The 22874-nt window shown below is 36.4% G+C and overlaps 1 protein-coding gene across 1 annotated transcript in view; it reads left to right on the top strand.

Annotated features, from left to right (window-relative positions):
- ALG6 (ALG6 alpha-1,3-glucosyltransferase) overlaps positions 1–22874 on the top strand; it is a 56496-nt gene that overhangs the window by 24209 nt on the left and 9413 nt on the right. Inside the window, 9 exon segments of the mRNA XM_068964297.1 lie at positions 746–835; positions 1952–2040; positions 4256–4338; positions 4992–5056; positions 8487–8696; positions 9596–9731; positions 11590–11675; positions 13804–13888; positions 17046–17116. Coding sequence (XP_068820398.1) covers positions 746–835; positions 1952–2040; positions 4256–4338; positions 4992–5056; positions 8487–8696; positions 9596–9731; positions 11590–11675; positions 13804–13888; positions 17046–17116 — 915 coding nt within the window.

Here is a 22874-nt window from a genome sequence, read left to right as displayed (position 1 = left end):
TTCTTGAGTCACAGTATTTATATGTAGTTTCTTCCCGTTCTAACCAACTGGTTAATTGGTTAACCAGTTAGTTTAAATAGTTTAACCAGTTATTAAATTATGAATTAAATAGTTTAACCAACTGTTAATTTATGAACTTTACATATAATGTTTTTCCTTAATTCACAGAATTTTGCATGTAATAGGCTCTCATTAAATGTTGGCTGAATTGTGTTCAAAGTGATATTAATAAGTCTGCCTGTTTCATGCAGTATTTCTTTCTTTGCAAACCAAATCTTTACATGTTTTTAACATTCATTTTTTACTTTTTAAAATTGTGATTTCACATTCTTTCTGTAATTTTTAGACTGTCAGAAGCAAATTTTCTTTTTTGTTGCATATTTTCTTTTATATAAGTATTAGTCATTGTTTAAGTTTACTAATAGTAGAATGACAACAAGTTCCAATTTGCCTGTGACAATCTTGGTTTACCTCTATTGTTATGGCTTAATTATTAATAGCTTCCTCTTTCACTCTTAAGAGGACTTCAGTTTAGATAATAATTTAGTCACACTACTCATTCACAACTTTAAATTTTTTTGTGAGTTCACAAAAATTTTTAAGAGAAGAGGAAGAGAAAAAATGTAGATGATTTTTTTTTACCTTATATGGTTTTTCAAGTTAAATGACATGATATATTAAATACAAGTCTGTTTCTTGAATATTGATTGACGGAGTGGTGCTTTCTTTTTCCTTTTTTTTCCAGGTATTTTAACAGCAGTGATAACAACTTACAGTACTGGGGATTGGACTACCCACCTCTTACAGCTTATCATAGTTTTTTATGTGCATACGTGTAAGTTTTTCTTCCTTAACATAACTCTACATATTTATGCCCTTAGCAGATATAGTAAGGAACAGTTTGTTGATTAGAGGAGAGATCATTTGTAGCTATTATTGTATTAAGGCACCGTGCCTTTATAATTGGTTTGTAGGAAAGTTAACTATCAGAGTTTTAATATTTGTGTAATCTTTTTGGTGGAAATGCTAGAGAGATGCAAAGGGTCTAGCTCCGTTTTGAAGTAGAAATGTTACCAATTATGCATGGTTTACAATACGGTTAGTTGTGCATAGGAAAGCTTTTTTCCTGGAATGGCCCAAAGTAAATGAAAAATAAAGGTCTAAGTGGTATTGTGATTAAACAGTCAAGTTAGAAACTAGAAGTACTGTAGTGTTTCACTTATGATTTAAGATCGGGTTGGAATTCCTTCGTTTATAGGCATGGAATGGTTTATAGATGATAAGGCACTTCTGGTTGGTAGAGACCCAGTTCTACTCTGCAGTGGTATTCCATTTCAGACCTGCAGTGTGTCAGTAGAAATTTGAGGAACTTCTTCACAGTATCTTCTGAACTTATTTATTTTACTGTTTCCTTTTTTTAAAAAATTAGCTTCCTGGACTAAAAATATGTCTCCAAACTTCATGATAACTAGTTGTTCTTTTCAGTGTTCTGGAAAATGTTACACAATTGAAAACTTAATTTATTTTTAATAATTATGTCCAGTTTTATGCAGTGATTTATGAATAACAGCTATTTATTGTAGCCTATTATTATAACTGAAAAGATGATAAATTATAATGCTATGATCCTTAGTCCTAGTGTATTGCTGTTTACAAAGTACGTGTTTAGTAAATGAAAGGTGACACATTAGATTGTTTTCACACTGAAAGTATCATGAAGGTAGGGCTTTTAGTTAAAATGTTACATGAGTTTGTTGGAAGATGAGCAAGGTGGATTCGGTTTTTTAGCTTTAGTCAGTTTCACATGGTTAAATACAAAGAGTTAAGCCTTAACTCTATTGCTTTATAAAAGCAATGGCCACTTTTCAACATAGATTCATATATCCTCAGGTGTCCTTATTGCTAAAAGTGATGGGGAATAAAGTGCATGTATGTATGCTTTGATTTGCAGGGCAAAGTTTATAAATCCAGACTGGATTGCTCTCCATACATCACGTGGATATGAGAGTCAGGCACATAAGCTCTTCATGCGTGCAACAGGTAAAAGAGCGGTAGATATTGAATGTAAAATTGGATTAAACATTTTTTTGAGCTGATGACAGGTTCTATTATTGTCCTCACTGACTTTTACAGTTGTGTAACTATACATATGCATATATATGTATACTATTTGAGCAAATGTGTATGTAAACTAAAACACAAAAAAGTAGAAATGAATAATTTTGGGTGCCTTAAATTTGTTATTATCTCACTTAATAATAGACACCCAAATGAGGTAAAATACTGTTGTTATTCTTAAGCTGAGAAACTGAGGCCCAGTAAATCACTGGGTAATATCACTAGCTCACCTGAAGTTGGTTAGCTCTGAATTAAAGTTTTAATTGTTCAGGAGTTTGCTTTGATAAATCCCTTTCACTTTTAAAGTAAATTACAGTTGTATGGGCTTCCCTAATGGCTCAGTGGTAAACAGCCCACCTGCCAGTGCAGGAAATGCAAGTTCAGTCTTTGGGTTGGGAAGATCCCTTGGAGAAGGAAGTGGCGACTCACTTCAGTATTCCTGCCTGGGAAATCCCATGGACAGAGGAGCCTGGTGGACTATAGTCCATGGGGTGGTAAAAGAGTTGGACACGACTGCAACTAAACAACAACAGTTGTATATCGTACATTGTATTGCTGTGTAGTGTTGCTAAATTAATCTTTATCACAAATGTTTATTGAGCTTTTATTGTATGCTAAGAGTTGAAAGTAATGAGCTTACATTTTTTAAAAACCTTTACAAGACTTAGGCTTTATGGGTCTTTTCCTTAATTAGTCTTAAGTCTAGTCAGATTTGTTCTCTTTTTTTTTTTTTTTTTCTGACATCATTTTGGTTTAATAAGACCCTTGAAGATTTTTAAGACAAAAAATAGCAACTTCTGAAAATCCTCAGGCTCATAATTTCTTTTCTTTTTTTTTTCCTTTTTTTTTTTTTATTAAATTTTAAAATCTTTAATTCTTACATGTGTTCCCAAACATGAAACCCCCTCCCACCTCCCTCCCCATAACATCTCTGTGGGTTTACTGTTCACGCCATGATAAGACTCTCAGGTCCAAGAGAGAACCCGCATTGCCCCTCCCTCTCCAACACCACTCCCCTCACCCCCCCCCCCCACCCTCCTTTAATCCCATCTGAACTGCATACTCACTGCATGATATTTAGCTTCTGAAGCCAGTACCTGTATCTGGAGGAAACTCACGACTTTTAGACACAGTCTGTTCTATTTTCAAAGAGCTCCAATTATTAGAAATTTCCTTCTTATCTTGAACCTTTACTAGTCATATGAAGTTCTGTTTCCTTGGGCCACATAGAACAAATCTGGTCCTTTTTACACCTAACGCCTTACAGACATGTGAAGTTATCTCCTCTCCAGGTTAAACATTCTTAGATACTCCAGTTCTTATTAGATGACCAGTGTCTTGAATGTAATTATGGTCTTGAGGCCTCTGGTTGTGCTCCTTTGAATATGTTCCAGCTTTTCAGTGTCATCTTAAATGTAGAGTATGGGGATGAAAATAGATTGCATGTATCCAACACTGATAGTTTACTTTGTTTACCTTATTCTTGAACTATGAACATGTTTACCATATTCTTGAATATGTTTCCTGGTACAAGAAAAAATTGGGTTCTTTGGATAGCTATGTTGTATTGTTGAAGAACTTAATAGTTTTTCTTTGTTCTGAAAGGACCGAACATTCAGAATTATGAATTGCTTTATTTTTTCCCCACTTTTTTTCAGTTTCTTCTTCACCTCGGCCTCTCAAGGTCTTTGTTTGCATTAATTAGCAAAACTTTATGAATTTTTATAAATATTCACATTTAAAAAGATTCTCCTATGCATCTCCACATTTGAGGTACTATTCACATCAGGAAATTTGGAGCATATAGATAAATGAGGGGAAAATAAAAGTTTACTTCCCTTGCTTTGAGTATTCTTAATTTTTAAATCCAGGTCAGGGCAAAGAGAGAATTAGATACATATAATTAATTTAATGTGTGAATTTATTAGAGGAAATTAAGACACTCTCTAGTCCTATATCAGTTGAAATTAGGCACAGGTGAAGGGAATGGAAAGGGCTCCATGTGGAAAGGACTCATCCAGAGTGGGTAGCAACCTTGTGTTAATAGAATTCCCACTCAAGGTTGGAGGGAAGTGATTAATAGGTTATGGTAAATCTTGATGGACTCTCGCTTAAAGTCATTTGTTTGTTTTTTCAGTGTTAATTGCTGATTTGTTGATATACATACCTGCAGTGGTTCTGTACTGTTGTTGTTTAAAAGAAATCTCAACTAAGAAAAAGGTAGGTTTTGAAGTAGCCTGACATTTCATCTCTGAAATGTTTTATTAGCTTAGCTATTAAGTATAGAGCTTAAGGAAGCTATGCTTTTGGGAATAGATAATAGGGAACAGTATATCTTCTGTCAATTAATTTTCATTTAGAAACATTAACTTATCTTAGAGTAATTATTTTAATGCCCAACTGTAGTAATAAGAGGCACTGAATTTTAGAAGTTACATACTTCTGAGTTACACAGAATCCTAAATTTATTGCTTAACTGGTAAATTTGAATGTTGGGTTGGTTTGGGAGAATGACAGCTGAAAGGTATTTTGAGAAGTTGCTATATAGTCTTATATTCACAGTTAATGAATATTCTCTTTGGTCATTTTATATATATTAATTATTAGATTAATTTATCTGATTTGTATATCTAAAAGTGCTTTCTCTAACAAATACCTTATAGTGATTTTTTTTTTTCATTTTTACTGGAGTATTCTATGTCACCTCCATGAAAACTTCAGTATTTAAAGAGTGGTTTTATAAAAATGAAATATTTTGATAAATAGAAGGTAAGAATGGAATATTTGCTACTGTGTTAAATGAAACTATGCATTTACCTTGTTTGATTCGAGTAACAGATGACTTCATTATTTCATAATAATTTTCTTTACAGATTGCTAGTGCGTTATGCATATTGCTGTACCCAGGCCTTATTCTGATCGACTATGGACATTTTCAGTATCCTTTACTGATTTAGAAATGAAGTCAGATGTACGTCATGAAATCTAGGCTCCGTTTGTATAATGTTGTCATCTACAATGTCTTATTTACTAGGGTTCTTGCTTATATAAACCTTTTAAAAATGATAAAAGTAACTCTTCACCAGGTGTTTACTTGAAGTAACCAGGTGTTTATTAAAAGTAGAAATGCTTTTTCACACCCATTTGGCTTGGGAATGGAACACTGGTAACTGATTAGCTCTTCTGGAAAGTTAGAAAAAGAATGCCAGGTACAGTGATGCTCTCCTAATACTAAAAAGGTAAACATCTTCTATCTTTTGTAAACGTTATCTGACACTGACAAAAAGACTTCCAGTTTTTGAGTTTTAAAACAAAATGTTTTTCTAACAAATAGTGGTAACTGGAAGCTTCAGGAAACTAAAATTTAGTGATTAAATCTATGTGGATTTTGTGTTTAATTTTTGATTCCTAAATTAAGGAATTGAAGTAAACAAATTGTAGAGGAAACTTGATAAAATCTGCACATGGCTCTCCAGTTTGTCTTCTAATGGATTAAATATTGCTGTCTGTCTCCATCTGTCCCAAAGGAAAAAAAATCCATACCATGATTGCTTAATTAATCATTTTTCCTTTTGTCTCTAGTCTATTTTAGTGATAAAATACATATATATCAAAAGACTTGTGAAAGATATTCAAATATGTAGTTGCTTCCACCATGTTTTTTATTCTGTCCACTTTCCTAATTGAGCTCTTTTTTTTGGCTTTGTAGAGTTATGGCTTTCAGATAGTCTAATAATATCAAGAACACCGAGATAAAGAAAGGAAACATGAAGTTGTTTATAAGATTTTTTAAAACTATATTTACTTTGAAATGTTAACACTCCTTCAGAAAAATACATAAAGCATAAATGAGTCGGCTGTGATCCATGTCAAGAAATAGAACACTGCTGGTATCCAGAGTGACCCTGTGCACGGCCCTAGTACTGCTCCCTCCTCCTTTCTCAAAGACAGCCACATACTGACTGTGAAGACTATAGTTTGGTTCTCCCCCTTTTTTGAATTTAGCATAAAAGAGACAGCACAGTAGGTGTTCCTTTGTGTTGGGTGTTTTTGGTTCAGCATTGTCTTTGTGAGAGTTATCCGTGCAGTTCTATGTAGACTATGCTGCTTTGAACTTTCTTGTAAGGATCTCTTTGTATACATGTAAATATATTTCTTATGAGTGGAATTGCTGAATTATAGGGTAGGCACATGTTTAAGTATTCTCATATAGTTTTTAAGCGTAATCTACCAGGCAACACTCCTGTGAGCAATGGTATAGGTGCTCATCCTCAACAAGTGTCAGTTATTTTCCTTTTAACCATTCTGGTAAATTTGTAGTGGCGTCTTCTCTGTGACTTGAATCAACCTCTTGAAGCTTTTGGGATTATGTCATTTTGTAGGAACACATTTTTTAAACTACTATTTACTTTACTTTCCTCATTTGTAAAATGGAGAGGATAAGAACCCTACTTTTTAAGCTTCTTGAGAATTAAATAAATTCACATTTGTTAAACATTTAAAACACTACTTGGGAGGGGCTAAATACCATGTAAGTATCTACTGCTCTTATTATCTGTATTGTTACTGCTGCTTCTGTTATTACTGTTTTTTACTTTTTGGGCTCTGAAATTTGATATTAGTTTGGGCAGAGGCGTTTTGACAGTTGTTTTGGACACTACGGATCATTTGTTTTGAAGACTCATGTTCTTCAGTTCTGGGAAATTCGCATGAGTAACTTTTTTTTAAAATTCTCTCCCTTTTTTTTAAAGCTTGTTAGACAGATATTAGATCTTTCATCTCCATCTTGAGCATCTGTCTTTGTTTTATATTTTTGAAGATTATCTTGCTTTATGTCTAACACTTCTATTAAATTTCATTTGTTAAGCATATCTTAAATTTCAGTTTACTTTCTTCCTCCCACTGTTCTGTGAATTATTTCTGTTCTCCTAGGTCAGTCTTTTCTCCTTTTCACTTTGGTCCTTTTCTGTCATACTAGTATTGAAAGTCACTCAGTTGTGTCCGACTCTTTGCAACCCCATGGACTATACAGTTCATGGAATTCTCCAGATGAGAATATTGGGGTGGGTAGCTGTTCCCTTCTTCAGGGGATCTTCCCAACCTAGGGATCGAACCCAGGTCTCCTGCATTGTAGGTGGATTCTTTACCATATAAGCCACCAGGGAAGCCCAAGAATACTAGACTGGGTAGCCTATCGCTTCTCCAGCAGATCTTCCTGACCCAGGGTCTCCTGCATTGCAGGCGGATTCTTTACCAGCTGAGCTACCAGGGAAGCCCTTTTCTGTCATAGGTGTTCCTTAAATGTCTATTTGATCCTGGTGTGTTTATTCTAAGAATAAGGCAGAAGAGAAAGCTGCGTGTGAGCTCTCTGCGCTTTTAGTCCACTGTGGGGTACACGGTAGGGTTCTGGCCACCACTCTGGGACCCTTAAATGTCACAGTGTGGAGGAATTTGCACTGTAGTGTTAACTTCTGCACTAGTTGCTTGAACAGTTTATTCCATTTTGGGGGAGAGAAATATTCCTTCTTTCGTTGCCCAGGGGTAAATGCTTTGGCTCCCAGATAATTTTTGCAGAGGCATGAGGTGGGATGTGACTTCTCCATTTGGAATTTTCAGTGAATCCTCGTTTTCTTTTCAACATCCTCAGGTACTCCATCCTACTTGTTTCCAGAGTTCTCAGCGTGTGCAGGGCGGATGGGCTTCTTGCTAGCCTGAGCCTCCTCTGTGTGTTCACTAAGCTGTGGCTTCTTTCAGTGTATTTTATTGGTTGCCACTTCTCTGTCCTCTTTCTGTCTTCTACAAATGTGTTGAAATCTTTATCTCTTATAACCCACCCCTGTTCTCTTTATGGCTGTAGATGTATACTTAAAAAAATTCCCCATTTTAAGGGGGTCTCAGGAAGGAGAGGAGGTAGACATGAATACTCAGCTCCCCATTTTCAACTGAAAATCTAGTGTGATACGGTTTTCACATAGCAGTGTTGTTAATTTCCAATCAAGCACAGGTATTAATTTATATTATTGATGCATATTATAGAGGAAGGATAGTGATATTAGTAAGTTCAGTATTTTTGTGTATTTTTAACTTTTGGAGCATTGATTTTGGTATGTTGTTACAGTAATATTGTAAGATAACCCAGCAGAAACAAAGCTATGTGTTACTTATTTAGAGTTCTTTTAAACCTAAACAAATCAGTTGCTCTGTTTAGTAGCAGATTTAATATATTTGAGACCACTATATATAATTTCAAATTTGCTTATCAATTTAATACTTTCAGCTTTTATTTAGAAATTGTTTTGATTGTACATATTACAGAATCACATAAGTAAAATGTTCTTTAAAATGCAAAATCTCTTTTAATTATTGAGATAATTTCCTTGACATGAGAACATATATAATTCTGTGAGTCTCGGCTTTGCTTTGTGGGGTGTTCTTGGAGTATCTTATGACTGGGACCTGCTAGGGTCCCTGGCATTTTGCTTAGCTATAAACTATAAGCAGATGGAACTTTACCACTCCTTGCCATTTTTTTGTTTTTTGCTTGGCAAGTGTTTTAAAAAAGGCCTCAAAGGAAAGGGGTGAGTAGCTTTTAAATAGCAGAATTCAAAAAATCAGCTAATTTATTTGGCATACTTACTTTGGAGGAAGGTGGTCTTTCACTTTGCCTCCTGGTGATTTCTTATTAATGTGTTGGTGGCTGTGGGGTGAATGTTAAGAGAGATTGTTATGTTCTGTACTCTTTTATTTTAACTTTTCCTAATGAGAAAAATATTTTGATCAGTAACTATTTATGGGGACTTCCCCGGTGGTCCAGGGGTTAAAACTGCACTTCCACTGTAAGGGAAGTTTGCAGGTTTGACTCTGGTTGGGGAACTAAGATCCCGCTTGCTATGCATTGTGGCCAATAAACAAATATTTTAAAATATGTATATTTACTGGAAATGGCAACCCACTCCAGTATTCTTGCCTGGAGAATCCCAGGGACGGGGGAGCCTGGTGAGCTGCCGTCTATGGGGTCGCACAGAGTCGGACATGACTGTAGCGACTTAGCAGTAGCAGCAATGTGGATTGGCTTGGTAGAACATTGCTATAGGATTTCATCCCTTTCGAGCATGTTGTATACTTACTAGAAAGACATCCCAATTTGACATTTTTCTTCATGGCTGCCTAGGAGTGGCATCTAAGTTAAGTGTTAATAAGGAAGATGATAGTCTTTTGTTGGGGAATTGCACATATTAATAGTTGTAAATTCCTTAACCGTGATTTAAGTCGACTCTCATTCATCTTATTATTGTTTTTTTTTCTTTTTCTTTTTTTCTTTCTCTTTTTTTTTTCTCATTCATCTTAAACCTGTGTTGGTGGCACAGAGTTCTCATTAACGGACATTTGCGTTTACTATAGTGAGTGAGCCACAGATTGATTTCTCAGAATTACTGGCCTCTCTCTGTCTCACTGTTTCCCTCTGTTTGTGTTCCAGGTTGGTGTTGTTAATTAAGCTGGCTTGTACTGTCGTGGCTTCCTTCGTTCTCTGCTGGCTGCCATTCTTTACAGAAAGGGAACAAACCTTGCAAGTTCTAAGAAGACTCTTTCCAGTTGATCGTGGGTTATTTGAGGCATGTTTAAAGACTTTTCTCTCATTCCTTTCTGTTACAGGCCTTTCTCTGTGACCTTTGGGGATTTCATGTAGAAGACTCACAAGGAATAGTGACTTCAGCTGCTCTCTCCCTGCAGTCATCCTTGCCAGTTATTTAATCTGGTGCACAGCCTCTAGCTCAGCTGGCATGTTCTAGTACATTACATGAGTAGGTAGTATTTATGCCTCCATGAGATCCATATAATTCAGTTATACATTTTTCTAATGAAATAGAGTCCATAATGAAAGACAGCATGAAAAGTGGCAGCTACAAAGTTAACAGTTTTGTGACTTTTTTGGGGGGGGAGGGGGTTATATTCTCTTTTTAGTCCTAGGACATTATTTATTAAACTAATAATCATGTTTGCTTCAAAAAGATCTCATAATTCCTTATGAGATATATAACCTTCATCCATAGTAATTTTTAATGAGAATCATTCATTTCATTTCATTTAATGCTAGCTTAATCACTGTTGTTAAACTTTTATTGCATGGATAATTTGATTTAGAGTCAGTAATTAAATTAAACAAACCATTTTTCTGAAACAAAAAGGTCTTTTAATAAAGTTAGAGACAACATATTTATAGATAATTTGCTTTTGAATAAACATTTCTTTTAAAAAGAATTAGAAAAGCATATGTATCTTTCTAATTTTTGAATATATAAAATTCTATAGAATATCTTTCAGTCAGTCTGTGGGAAGATGGAAGAGAGACTAAGAGAATTTGGTGTTGTGAAGGAACAGAAATGTATGCCTTGTATGTCACTTGGGATAATGATGATGACCGTACTGATAATCATAAACAGTCACTATTGCCATCCCCTCCACTCACTAGGTCCCAGACACTTCACATGTAATTTTATTTGATCCTTAGCCATAGCGATGAGATAGCTAAACCCATTCTTACAGATCAGAAAACTGAGGTCAGAGGTTCATACAGCTAGTGCATGGCAGAGCTGTAGTTTGAACTCAGAATTGTGTTCCTAACTTCTTTATATATCCTCTAACCTTAACACGTATATAAAGAAAAGTTTAATTCTCCATGTAAGCTGCCTGATTATTTGCCTTTCCTTCTATTTCAGCAGTGGTGTTTATCATGGTAATTATAAAAATGAGTGTCATGCATTTTTATGGTGTTGTTGGTCACCTTCATTCACTTGTTGCCCTCAAAGTCTAAAGAGCAGTTTCATTGGCCCAACAGAGGGAAGTAGGATGGTACAGTTGTCAGTGATAGTTACTTTCTTGATGTGATGCCTACATAGCTGTGAGTTAAACAGCTTTGCAGAGGATGGGTTTCATGATCAGAGAACTGTAGTTACAAGTATGATTTTGAAAGTGATTCTAGCACAGTGGCCAATGTCTTCAAACTTGCTGATTCATTAACAGTTGACTCTTACCATTGCTAGTAGCTAGTAGTCATTATCTTATCGTTGCTAGTAGCCAGTAGGCATGCGGTAAATGGGTCAAACAACATGTATTCTACAAGTCAGAATACAATTAGAATACAAAAAGTAAAGATTTTTTAGATAAATTCCCAAAGATGAATAACAGTATTTAGGGATAATGGGCTGCTCTTTGAAAAATATTAAGTATTTTTTGGGAGCATCTAAATTATGATTGACTAGTGATTTAGATCACCTCCCATGCAAAAAATGAAAGTTCCCATTGTTTGACTGTGTGTGTGTTCTTTAGAGAGTTTAATCAGCTTAGTTATGAAATTGTGAGCAAACGCTTCCCATGACCCAAAAGTTTATCTCTTTAGAGATTTAGGACTTTGTGGAGTTTAATATTTCTTTTAATCATACTGGAAGGTAAAACTAACAAATTTCTTTTAAGGATAAAGTAGCCAATATTTGGTGCAGCTTCAGTGTCTTTCTCAAGATCAGAGATATTTTGCCACATCACATCCAGATAATGATCAGGTAAGAGACATGAAGTTTGTATATAGTGTTTTATAAGCTACTCTTAAAGTGTCATGGCAATACCGCACTTATCTGGCATCATAGGAGTAAGGTAATCTTCATTAGTGCTGCTGCTGCTAAGTCGCTTCAGTCGTGTCCAACTCTGTGCGACCCCATAGATGGCAGCCCACCAAGCTCCTCTGTCCCTGGGATTCTCCAGGCAATACTGGAGTGGGTTGCCAGTTCCTTCTCCAATGCATGCATGCATCCTAAGTTGCTTCAATTGCGTCCGACTCTGTGCATCCCCATGGACAGCAGCCTACCAGGCTCCTCTGTCCACGGGATTTTCTAGGCAAGAATACTGGAGTGGGTTGCCATTTCCTTCTCCACTTCACTAGTGAATAGTCCACATATCGTAAACTTATGCTGCTGTATAACAGAAGTCTTTTATTTGAAACATTTTATGTGAAAGTTATTGTTACTACTCCCTCTTCCTTAAACAGAGTATACTAAACATGATTTACCATGACCTTGAAGAGTCATGAGTTTCAGTGGTGTATCAGTCTGGGTGAGAAGTAAAATGAGTAGGTCACTGTGTGTGTGTGCGTGTGTGAATTTATTCTGAGGAATTGGCTTATACAACTGCGCGAGTTGGCTAAGCAAACTGGAAGTCCACAAGGCAGGCATTCAGGAGAGGGTATCTGGGGAGGGAAGAGCTGTACCAATCCCCCGCCTCCTCCCCGTTCCCCCTTCCCCCACCCGCTGCTGTTTGGAGTCTGAGCTCAGGGAAGAGCTAAGCCTTCTTTACAATTTTTTTTAATAAAGCATTTAAGTTTTTAATTTATTTATTACTTATTTTTGGCTGCGCCGGGTCTTTGTTGCTGCATGTGGGCTTTCTCTAGTTGTGAAGAGCTGGGCTTCTCATGGCTTCTCACTGAGGTGGCTTCTCTTATTGCCGAACACGGGCTCTAGAGCACAGGTTCAGTAGTTGTGACGCAAGGGCTTTGTTGCTGTGCGGCTTGTGGAATCTTCTTGGGCCAAAGATTGAACCCATGTCCACTGCAATGGGAGGCAGATTCTTAACTGGTGGGCCACCAGGGAAGTCCGCTAAGCCTTCTTTTAAAGGCTTCCAAGTGATTCAGGCCCAAGTAGTACCCTTTTGATTAACTTAAAATTAGTTGAGAAGGGACTTTAATTAATCTGCAGATCTCTTTCCAGCAGCGCCATCACTACTGTTTGAATGACTGGGAGGCGTGAGTGTGTGCCGCATGCCTCTTTCCTCCCGTTCTTTTGGAGAATATCCATTGTAGCCCACCTTAACAGGAAGCAGACTAGTAAAGCTGACAAGCCACAAAGCTACCTCAAGTGGGAAAATCAGTTATTATTTTGCCTTCTAACTATTGTTTTCAGGGCTTAAAGGCTGTTTACCTTGGTACTAAGTGGCTCCAACTGTGCTTCTTGCTGAGTTGTTTTTCCTCCTTGCCCATCAGTCATCATAAGGAGAAGCTCTGGCACCTTCCCACTCCCTTTCCAGCTTGTTCTTTCTGATTTACCATGGGTTGAAAATCAGATAATCAACTTTTGTGAAATGAGGGCTAACGAGGTTCTCTTGTGAGTAAATTTTATGAATGTGTGCATAACAAATACAGAATTGTTTCTTTGTACCTAGTTTTATTTTCTTGTTTTCTTGTTGTTGTTCAGACCGTAAGTCGTGTCTGACTCTTTGTGATCCCGTGGACTGCAGCACACCAGGCTTCCTTGTCCTTCACTCTCCTGAAGTTTTCTTAGTCATGTTCATTGAGTCCATGATATTTGAGTGTTTGCTGATTGACTTTTAGCTGTCTATCTTTGTATCTTTCCCAGAATAGATACTAAATACTAAAATAACATAAGCAATATTTAGTTCTACAGTGTTTTGTTCTGTATTATATAATCACATATATATTAAAGTGTGTACATATTTCAGTGTATGGATTTTATTTAAATGTTATTTGGTCTTGAATTTATTATTTAATACATAAAAAACTTTAACTAGAAATCAATTTAAGTTGATAAGTAATGTGATCCTTACATTTAAAAAAATGTTTCTTTGCTTTAGTTGTATACCTTTATAAAGAAAATAAATGTTTGATTTTTGTTAATTTTTTAGCTTTTGTTTTACATTTTTGAGCCTGCTTCCTGCATGTATAAAATTGACACTTCATCCCTCTCCTAAAGGATTCAGATTTACTCTGGTAAGTTTCTCATTACTTTAGATAATTAATTCTTGCTGCAATTGATCTTTTAAAAATATAAGTAATTATATTCCTGCTTTGAACAGGATTTATTGGATTGAGATATAAGACATTCATTTATTTGGCAAACATTTACTGAGCGTTTGACACACTTAGGTGCTGTTTTGGAGTAGGCTGAGCAATCAGAATCTTTCAGTTTAATTCAACAACTATTTAACTTCCTCGTGTTGGTCAGTAAGGGAATGCAAAGAAGAAAACAGTGGCAATGGACATGTTTAAATTGTTATGCTTTAAAGCTGGGTTATTAAGTTCTGTCAGGTACAGTGGAGTGCTATGATAATGTGGGAAAAGGAGACATTACTTTGAGGGCAGATTTTAGACAGTTTCTTAAAGCAAGAGGGATTGGAGCCAAATTTTGACAACTGAGCAAGATTTTGACTAGGTTAAGACAGGAGGAAGACCTGGAAGGTACAGATGTGGGAAAGGATAAGGAATCATGTGGGAACAACTGTTAGCCAATGAGATTTGTGTGACTTATGTAGGGGTGTGTGTGTCGAGGTTAGGAGAGTATATAGGGAGAGAGAAGAGTCAGAAAGATCAAATTGTGTAAGACCTTGTATATTGGGTTGAATAATTTGGAGTTTGATTTGTGTGCAAGAGGAGCAAAAAAGATTTTGGAGGAAAGGGGACAGATCTCCCTTTTAGGAAGATGACTTATGTCAGTTGGAACATAGACTGGGTATATATTCCACATTTTGGGTTTCTCTGAGTGGGCTTATAAATTCCTCCTGGTTGTATTTCTGTGGTGTTTAAAATTGGTTCCATGTACCTTGGTCTATAAAATGACATTTAAAGACTATCTTTTTAAAATGTCAAAAAATTTAGTTTATGAAAATAGTCTTAGTGGATTTCTAAAGGGATAACGTTTTATTTTTTATTTTTCTAATTTTTGGCCACGCCACGAGGCTTGCAGGATCTCAGTTCTCCAACCACACGGCAAACCCATACCCTCGGCTGTGAAAGTGTGGAGTCTTAACCACTGAACTGCCAGGGAATTCTCTAAAGGGACAACATTTTAGAAATTAGGGTTTCAATTCCGGGACTGCCACTTATTTACATTGCATTCTAAAAGCAAGCCAGAGCAGAGCATATCAGTCAGGTATTTCAAAAGTGCCTGTCAGTTCCACAGTGCAAAAAGCATAGTTTCATGTTCTTCTTTTTTAAAAAATTACCTTCTTATTGATGATTTCTGTTGTTTGTTTCTGTGAATGAACTCTGAGCATAGTAAGTCATTTATAGTTAATGTTCTGTTGGATGTTTAGAATAGGAGGATGAACTCTGGGCATAGTGTCATCCATAGTTAATACTCTGTTGGATGTTTAGAATAGGAGGGATGTGGTTAGTAATATTCTGATGTCTTCAGTAGGCCTAACTTGAAATATTTGCAAGCTTATGTAAAATTGTTATTCCATGCTAAACAACTATATATTTCAAAGGTGCTGAAATGAGATTTCAGAGTGTCGGTAACTGTAGCAATATTAGAGATGATTACTTTTAGGATTAAAAGCAGAAAAAAAATTTTCTTTCTCTTACTCTTCTAATTTTGTTTGTTGTGTTTTAATACCAACCATTGTGTTTAAAAAATAAAAAAAACATAGTGAGTTACTTTTGTTGATGTTTTAAATTCTTTTTGACTAGCTTTAAAAACATTTCCCATTATAATTTTAAAGTGTTTTTCTTTCAGTCTAGATTGAATTATTTCTTAATATAGGTCTATAATTGAGGTAATTGGTAGTATGAGTACTAATTAATCTGCAGTGGCCAAGTGATTTTTACCTGTTATTTTTAAGACGTATTTTTAAAGTGCCCTGTAGCGTGCCGGGTCCTCTTCTCAGTTCTGGCATGCCAATGAATGACAGCTGATTATCCCTGCTTTCTCAACTGGGGACACTCATGCTAGTTGGCACAAGGACAGTAAGTAAAATGAATCAGTTAATAGGAGAATATCTGGGCATAATGAAGACTATGAAGAAAGTTGTCTCATGTGAAAAGAGGGCTGGTGGGGTTTGGTTAGGGTAGCACTACTTTAGGTTGAATAAAAGAAGGCTTCTCTAGGGAGGTGACATTTGAGCCTTGAACTGAATGACTTGTCAGAAGTAACCAATTACAAGACGATCTGGGCTCTGACTTAATAAGAAGTAAATTTTTTTCCTTAAGGCAAGAACACGTTTGGCATGTTCGAGACGTTAAAGGGACAAGTGTGAAATGACTAATGTGAAATGAGTGAGGGAGACATTAAGAAATAGATTGGAAGAGGAAGGCAGGACCCAGATTATGTAGAAGTTTAGATTTTAATTCTAAGTGTAATGGGAAGCTATTGGAAGATATTAACCAGGGAAATTACATGATCTGATATTGTGGCTAAATGGAGAATGGATTATAGGGAACAAGAGCATTACCACTTAGGAGGTCATTGTAGTGGTCCAAGAGGAAGATGGGGGTGGCTAAGACCACTCCTCTGCCACCATCAGCAGGGTGGAATGGAAAGAAGTGGGGTGAATATTGTATTAGGAGATGGTGTAGGTAGAATTTGCTGATGAATTGGATGTGAAGCATGTACAAGATAGTGAGCCAGGTTTTTTGCTTGAGCAACTGGATTGGGTGTATAGAGAGAGATGTCTAATATGCAGAGTATAAACTCCCGAAGATAGAGTTAAGTTTTAATTTAAAACCCCAGATAGCAAATGATTACTTTATAAACACTGTATATGTTTTATTGAAGTGCACGTTTTAAAAACACTCAAATAGATTTATTTTGTCACTTTCATATTTTGACCTTCATACTTTTTAAATTGTCAGAGCTTCTAAGGGAAGATGAAGGTATGATTATTGTGTCTGAAGTATTTAGTAGTTCTGTTTATTAATAACAGAGACTCAGTGAAATTGTTTTAGATGGTTAAGTATTACAATAGTTAATTTTCAAAATATTTTGATAATTAAATTTGAATATTATGCCTCTTACAATTGTATATAATTTTCCTTTTAGCTAGAAGCTATATTAAACTTTAAAATGTTACTTGAAATGATTTTAATATGACTTATATTTAAGTTGCTATTGTAAGTTTTTGTATCTGATTTTCTGTCTTTTTCCTTAAAGGTTAGCTGTGCACTATCGTTCTTTTTATTTTCTTTCCAAGTACATGAAAAGTCCATTCTTTTGGTATCATTGTAAGTAAAATGGTTTCAAGTATGTGTTTTATTTATTATTATGTGCTTATGATATATACATGAATCTAATACTTACATATAATCATCTAAGTGCAATCAAAACTATACAAATGTTACATAGTTGCATAAAATTATTTCATAAAATCATATTTAGAATGATGACCTGTTACAATTTTACTTCTTTATACTTTAAACTGGTAAAATTTTATAGAATCATTTCTGACATACTTATTATTTCTTCCTGTTTTTTCATTTTGAATTTGCTAATAAAAATGGTCTTCTAAAGACGCTGTACTCTGGTTGGAGCCTGTTTGTCCTCTTTGCCTTTTTCATTTCATTCATTTCTGTTACTATTCAATAGCCTGGGTCTCTCTGTTGACCTCTTTAGGGGTTTTTTTTATATGTTGCCTCCTTTCTAGTTCTTCTGTCAAGACTTGTTTAGACTCTACTGGAAGTCTCTAAATCTAGGAGCATTGATTTTTTTTCAGATTTCATAGAAATTGGGTGGCAGTTGGGGGTATATTATCCCACTATTAAAATAATGCCCAGAACACTGTGGAGTACTTGAATCCTGTCCTAGCTCAGTCCCACCTATGACTGTCCCACCTCACCCTGTGTTTGCTATGTTCCTGTGAAAGACACATGTATGAAATGACCAATGACTAGTGGAAGGAAGTATTGCTCTTATTAGGTGGAGCTTTGGACTAAAACCTCAGTGCAGAGCTTTAGAGTAAGCTGACCTATGGGGCAGGCCTCTTTCCTCTGAACAAAACAGTCTTGTACAATTGTAGACTGAGAGGGCAGAATAATTTCACCCCCCCAACAATCTGAGCCCTGTTGTGAGCCTCAGCTGACCCTTCACAAATCCCAAGTGCCAGGGGATGAAATTATGGAGAGGTGCTGCTTTCAAACATGTATGATTCCCCCCAGGATTTCTACTCTGTAGAAATGTCTTTGATCCATGACCTGTAATCTGACCATTCAGGTTAGCTCGTGGTCCCTGAATTTCTGGGAGTTCAGACTCTACAACTGTATTTTGATTATTTATAACAGTAAGTGACTTTAATTTTGATCAGATATTTTAAAGTTAACATTAAAAGTTCTTCTCGATCTGGTTCCAGCTAATCTATCATTAAATGAATATTTCATTTAGTAAATATTTATTGAGGTCCTACTATTTGCCAGGTACTGTTCTGTGCACTTGGGATATATCTGTGAACAAAACATAACAGAATTTGTACTTTCTTAGGTTTGATTCTCAAGGACAGACACTAATAATTAAATAAAAATAAGAAATTAAAGTGTGTTAGAAGGTAATAAAGGCCATAAAGGATACATAAAGGAGATTAAGGGGAGCTGAGAGTTATTGGAGGTGGGATAAAGGAGCAAGTGCAGGTTGCAGTTTTAGAGGATGTTGAGGTAGACCTTGTTGAGATATTTGAGTGGACTGGAGGAGATGAGGGTTAACCCAGTGGATACCTGGGAGAGTAACATCCTAGACAGCCAGTGCCGAAGCCCTAAGATGGGAGTATGCCTGATATATTCAGGGAACAATAGAATGAGGTGATCAGTTGCATCAAATGCTCTTAATAGGTCAAATAAAATGACGGTTAGGAATAGACTGTTGTACTGAAGTGGAAGTCACTGGTGACTTTGAAACGGCTAGTGTTAACAGAGTGATGCAGGGAAAAGCCTGATTAGAGTGGGATTAAGACATAACAAGAAGAGAAGAATTGAAGACAAGTATAGATCTTTTTAAAAAGATATATGAAAGTGAAAAGAAAGTCAGTGTTAGTCGCTCAGTCATGTCCAACTCTTTTGATTCCATGGATTGTAGCCCACCAGGCTCCTCTGTCCATGGAATTCTCAGGCAAGAATACTGCAGTGGGTTGCCATTCCCTTCTCCAGGGGATCTTCCCAACCCAGGGATTGAATCCTTGTCTCCTGCATTGCAGGCGGATTCTTTGCCCTCTGAGCCACCACGACAGTTACATACATGGTAAAATACACCATTAGTACATTCATAGTGTTGCGTAACCGTCACCACTGTCTACTCACAGAATATTTTCATCTCTCCAAAAAGGAAATCTTGTGCCCATTAAGCAGTCATTCCCCTTTCTCCCCTTCCCTTAATGCTTGTAACCACTGATCTACTTTCTCTGTTAATTTGCCTATTTTGGATATTTCATATAAATGCAGTCATAAAATATGTGGCATTTTGTCAGACAACCTCTTTCAGTTAGCATATTTTCAGGGTTCATCCCTGTTATACCATGTATTAGGCCTTCATTCATTTTTGTGCCTGAATAATACTGCATGGATGAATATACTACATTTTGTTTGTCCGTGCAACAGTTGATGGACATTTTGAGTTGTTCTCACCTTTTGGCTATTGGGAATATACACACGTATTTTCAGTTCTCTTGGGTTTATACCTAGGAGTGGAATTTCTGGGTCTCACAGTAATTCTGTAAACTTACTGAGGAATCACCAAATTAATTTCCACAGAAGTTATACCATTTTACATCACACCAGTAATGTATGAGGGTTCTGATTTCTCTGCAACCTTGTCAGCATTTGTTATTGCCTGTTTTTATTTTTGCCATCCTAGTAGGTATGGAATGGTATATCACTGTGGTTCTGATTTGCATTTCTTAATGACTAATGATGTTGAGCATCTTTTTTATGTCCTTGTCGGGCACTATGTGTATCTTCTTCAGAGAAATGCGTGTTATTTAAATCCTTTGCCCAGCTTTAAAGTGGTTGTTTATCTTTTTCTTGTTGAGTTTTAGAAGTTCTTTATATATTCTAGATATTAAACCTTTATCACATATATGATAAGCAGATACTTTTTTCCATTCTTTGAGTTTTCCCCTTCTTGATAGTGTTCTTTCATGAACATTTTTAATTTTGATGAGATCCAATTTATCTTTTCCTTCATTGTGTTTGCTTTGGATGTTGTATCTTACAGACCATTGCCAAATCCAAGGTAATATTTATCCTCATATTTCTTCTAAGAATTACATTTAGATCTTTGATCCATTTTGAGTTAATTTTTGTATATGGTGTGGGACAGGGTGGCCGTTCTTTAAATGAGTTTTGCTGAAAAGGGGAGCAGAGAAATTCTGCAAAAACTGGCAGAGGAGTTGGGGACAAAGAGGTTTGGTATTTAAGATAGAAGAGATAATGCGAGAAGATGGTCAGTAGAAAGGGAACACTAGTGATACAGGAGAGAGTAGAGTTTCAGGAGCAGTGTCCTTCAGAGAGGGAGCCGGAGTGGCATCTAGAGCGTAAATGGAAGGGTTGGCTATGAACAGGTGCATGCGTGGTTCATCTTAATAACAAGAGCATGCTGTTATCAGTACAGATGCTAAGGAAGAGAGCTAATGTGATGGTGATGTCTGTGAAAGTTCTCTTTTCATTGCTTCAAATTTCTTACTGAAATGGAAGGCAAAGTCATTAGGTCAGAGTAGGCTGGAAATGTTGGGAATATGAGGAGAGAGGAGAAAGTGTGAACTATTTTTCTAAAGAGACAGAGAGTAGGAATAGACTAGGGAAATATTAAGTGATTGCTGGACACTTGAAATTCATGTATTTTTTTGTAGACAGTGTGTAAGGAGTTGAAATTATTGAGTAATGAGGGAAGTGATTCGTGAGGCTGGTGGATGATAACAAAGATGAGGAATAATAGGGAATAAAGCTTGACGACAGGAGATTCAAAGCTGGAGCTTGTTAGGGCAGGGAGAGGGAGAGCTGGGATGAAGTCAGGATGAAGATCAAGGAGGTTCTTTCTGCTCTGGGCCGAACTGTTTAAGGGTTGGGGAAACGGGAGCAATAAAACAGGCACAGCGGAGAAGGCAGAGGGGCAGCAGTTTCTTCCTCAGGGGGAGAGAACCAGAATTTGTTTTGAACAAGGTAGTGAAAGAAGAGGTTGAGGATGTTGAGGATTTTGCTGCTTGATTATAAATATTAAGTACCTTGAAGCTAAGGGCTGAGTTCTGTCTTCTCACTGCATTCCTTTCAGAGCAATACTTGTACATAACTATTGTTGTTGTTCAGCTGCTAAGTTGTGTCCAACTCTTTGCAACCCCATGGACTGTAGGACGCCAGGCTTCCCTGTCCTTCACTATCTCCTGAAGTTTGCTCAAACTCATGTCCATTGATTTGGTGATGCCATCCAACCGCCTCATTCTCTGTTGTCCCCTTCTCTCCGTGGCTTAGATGGTAAAGAATCTGCCTGCAATGCAGGAGATCTGGGTTCAATCCTGGGTTGGGAAAATCCCCTGTAGAAGGGAATGACTACCCACTCTAGTATTCTTGCTTGGAGAATTCCATGGACAGAGGAGCCTGGCAGGCCACAGTCCATGTGGTCACAAAGAGACACAACTGAGTGACTAACACTTTACATAACACATTTTCAATAAATGAATATCAAGCGATTAAATAGCAAAGGATTCTGACCCAGAAAGAGAAAATAATGTTTATTGAAAGTGAAGTCGCTCAGTCGTGTCCAACTCTTTGCGACCCCTGTAGCCTACCATGCTCCTCTGTCCATGGGATTTTCCAGGCAAGAGTACTGGAGTGGGTTGCCATTGCCTTCTCCAGTGTTTATTGAGCACCTACTAAATGCTTGTAATTAACAGAAATACATAGTGATTTTAAAAGCATCAAGCAATGAAAGTCCTGTAGTATTTTCTTTTAGTGCAGTAGTTTTCAGTCAGTTATAATCCCAGGCTTCATATCTCATATACTAGTTGCCATAAGTCATCCTTTTTAAGAAATGAGAATACAAAAACCTTTTAAAATAAGGAGACCCCTAATAATAATAACAACAAAACAACAACAAATATAATTCAACAACTACCATCACTAGTAAAGTTTTTTTTTTACTGCAAAATAAACACTAGATAATAACTTGGAAGAGTTCTTTCAACTACTCAGCAATCCAGGTTATTCTTATTATTTCCATATATACATAAGAAAAAGGTTAAACTAATCATTTGTTCAAGGTCATAAGGTAAGTGTCAGGGATGAGGCTAGGACTTAGGTCTTCTGACCAGCCCCCTTCTTCATGAACACTGCCACAGTTGAATCCAGAAGGTAATACCGGCCAGGGGTGGTGCTCAGGAGGTCACAGATGTTGGACCGATGACCCTAATCCGCTCTTTAACAAAGCCAGTTGGTCCAGCTGTTGGTGTTGTCTTCCTCTTCCTCTACTGTTTCTCTTTTCATGTAGCCCTGTCCTCATTTTTTCCTTTTATTCTACCATTATCAACCCTTTATCATTTTTCTTTGCTTCTGTTGGCCTCTATTCAGTGGCCGATGATCCTGTCTTAGCTTTTAATTTAGCTATTAGGTCACACGGGAGAGTATAAAAAAGAAGTTTGAAAACTTTCATACCAAGTAGGATATTCATATTTACTAACTTGGATGGAATATATGGAAAAGCTTGTTTCTCTGAATGTTCAGTTGTTTATCCTTTCTTTAAGCTACTGTTTGTATGACAGAGAAAAGTTTCATTAATGATACTGGAAGAAGCAGTTTTCCAATTATGATGAGCTGATACCTTCTCTCTGTCTAGATTCACTTAGTTTGGATTGATAGTTATTTTAAAAAATGAAATCAGTAGTCCCTATGGAGACCTTGCTGGCTGTGTTTTGTGATTTTTTTAAGCTGTGTCAAAAATCAGATAAAATGTGTTCACATTTTTACATATAAGCATTGAAATTATATTCTCTAAAATATTTTTCTCTGTTAT

Source organism: Capricornis sumatraensis, chromosome 2 (assembly GCF_032405125.1).
Source record: "Capricornis sumatraensis isolate serow.1 chromosome 2, serow.2, whole genome shotgun sequence".
NCBI classification, from domain to species: Eukaryota; Metazoa; Chordata; class Mammalia; order Artiodactyla; family Bovidae; genus Capricornis; species Capricornis sumatraensis.
This window is presented reverse-complemented; position numbering and strand designations above follow the sequence as displayed.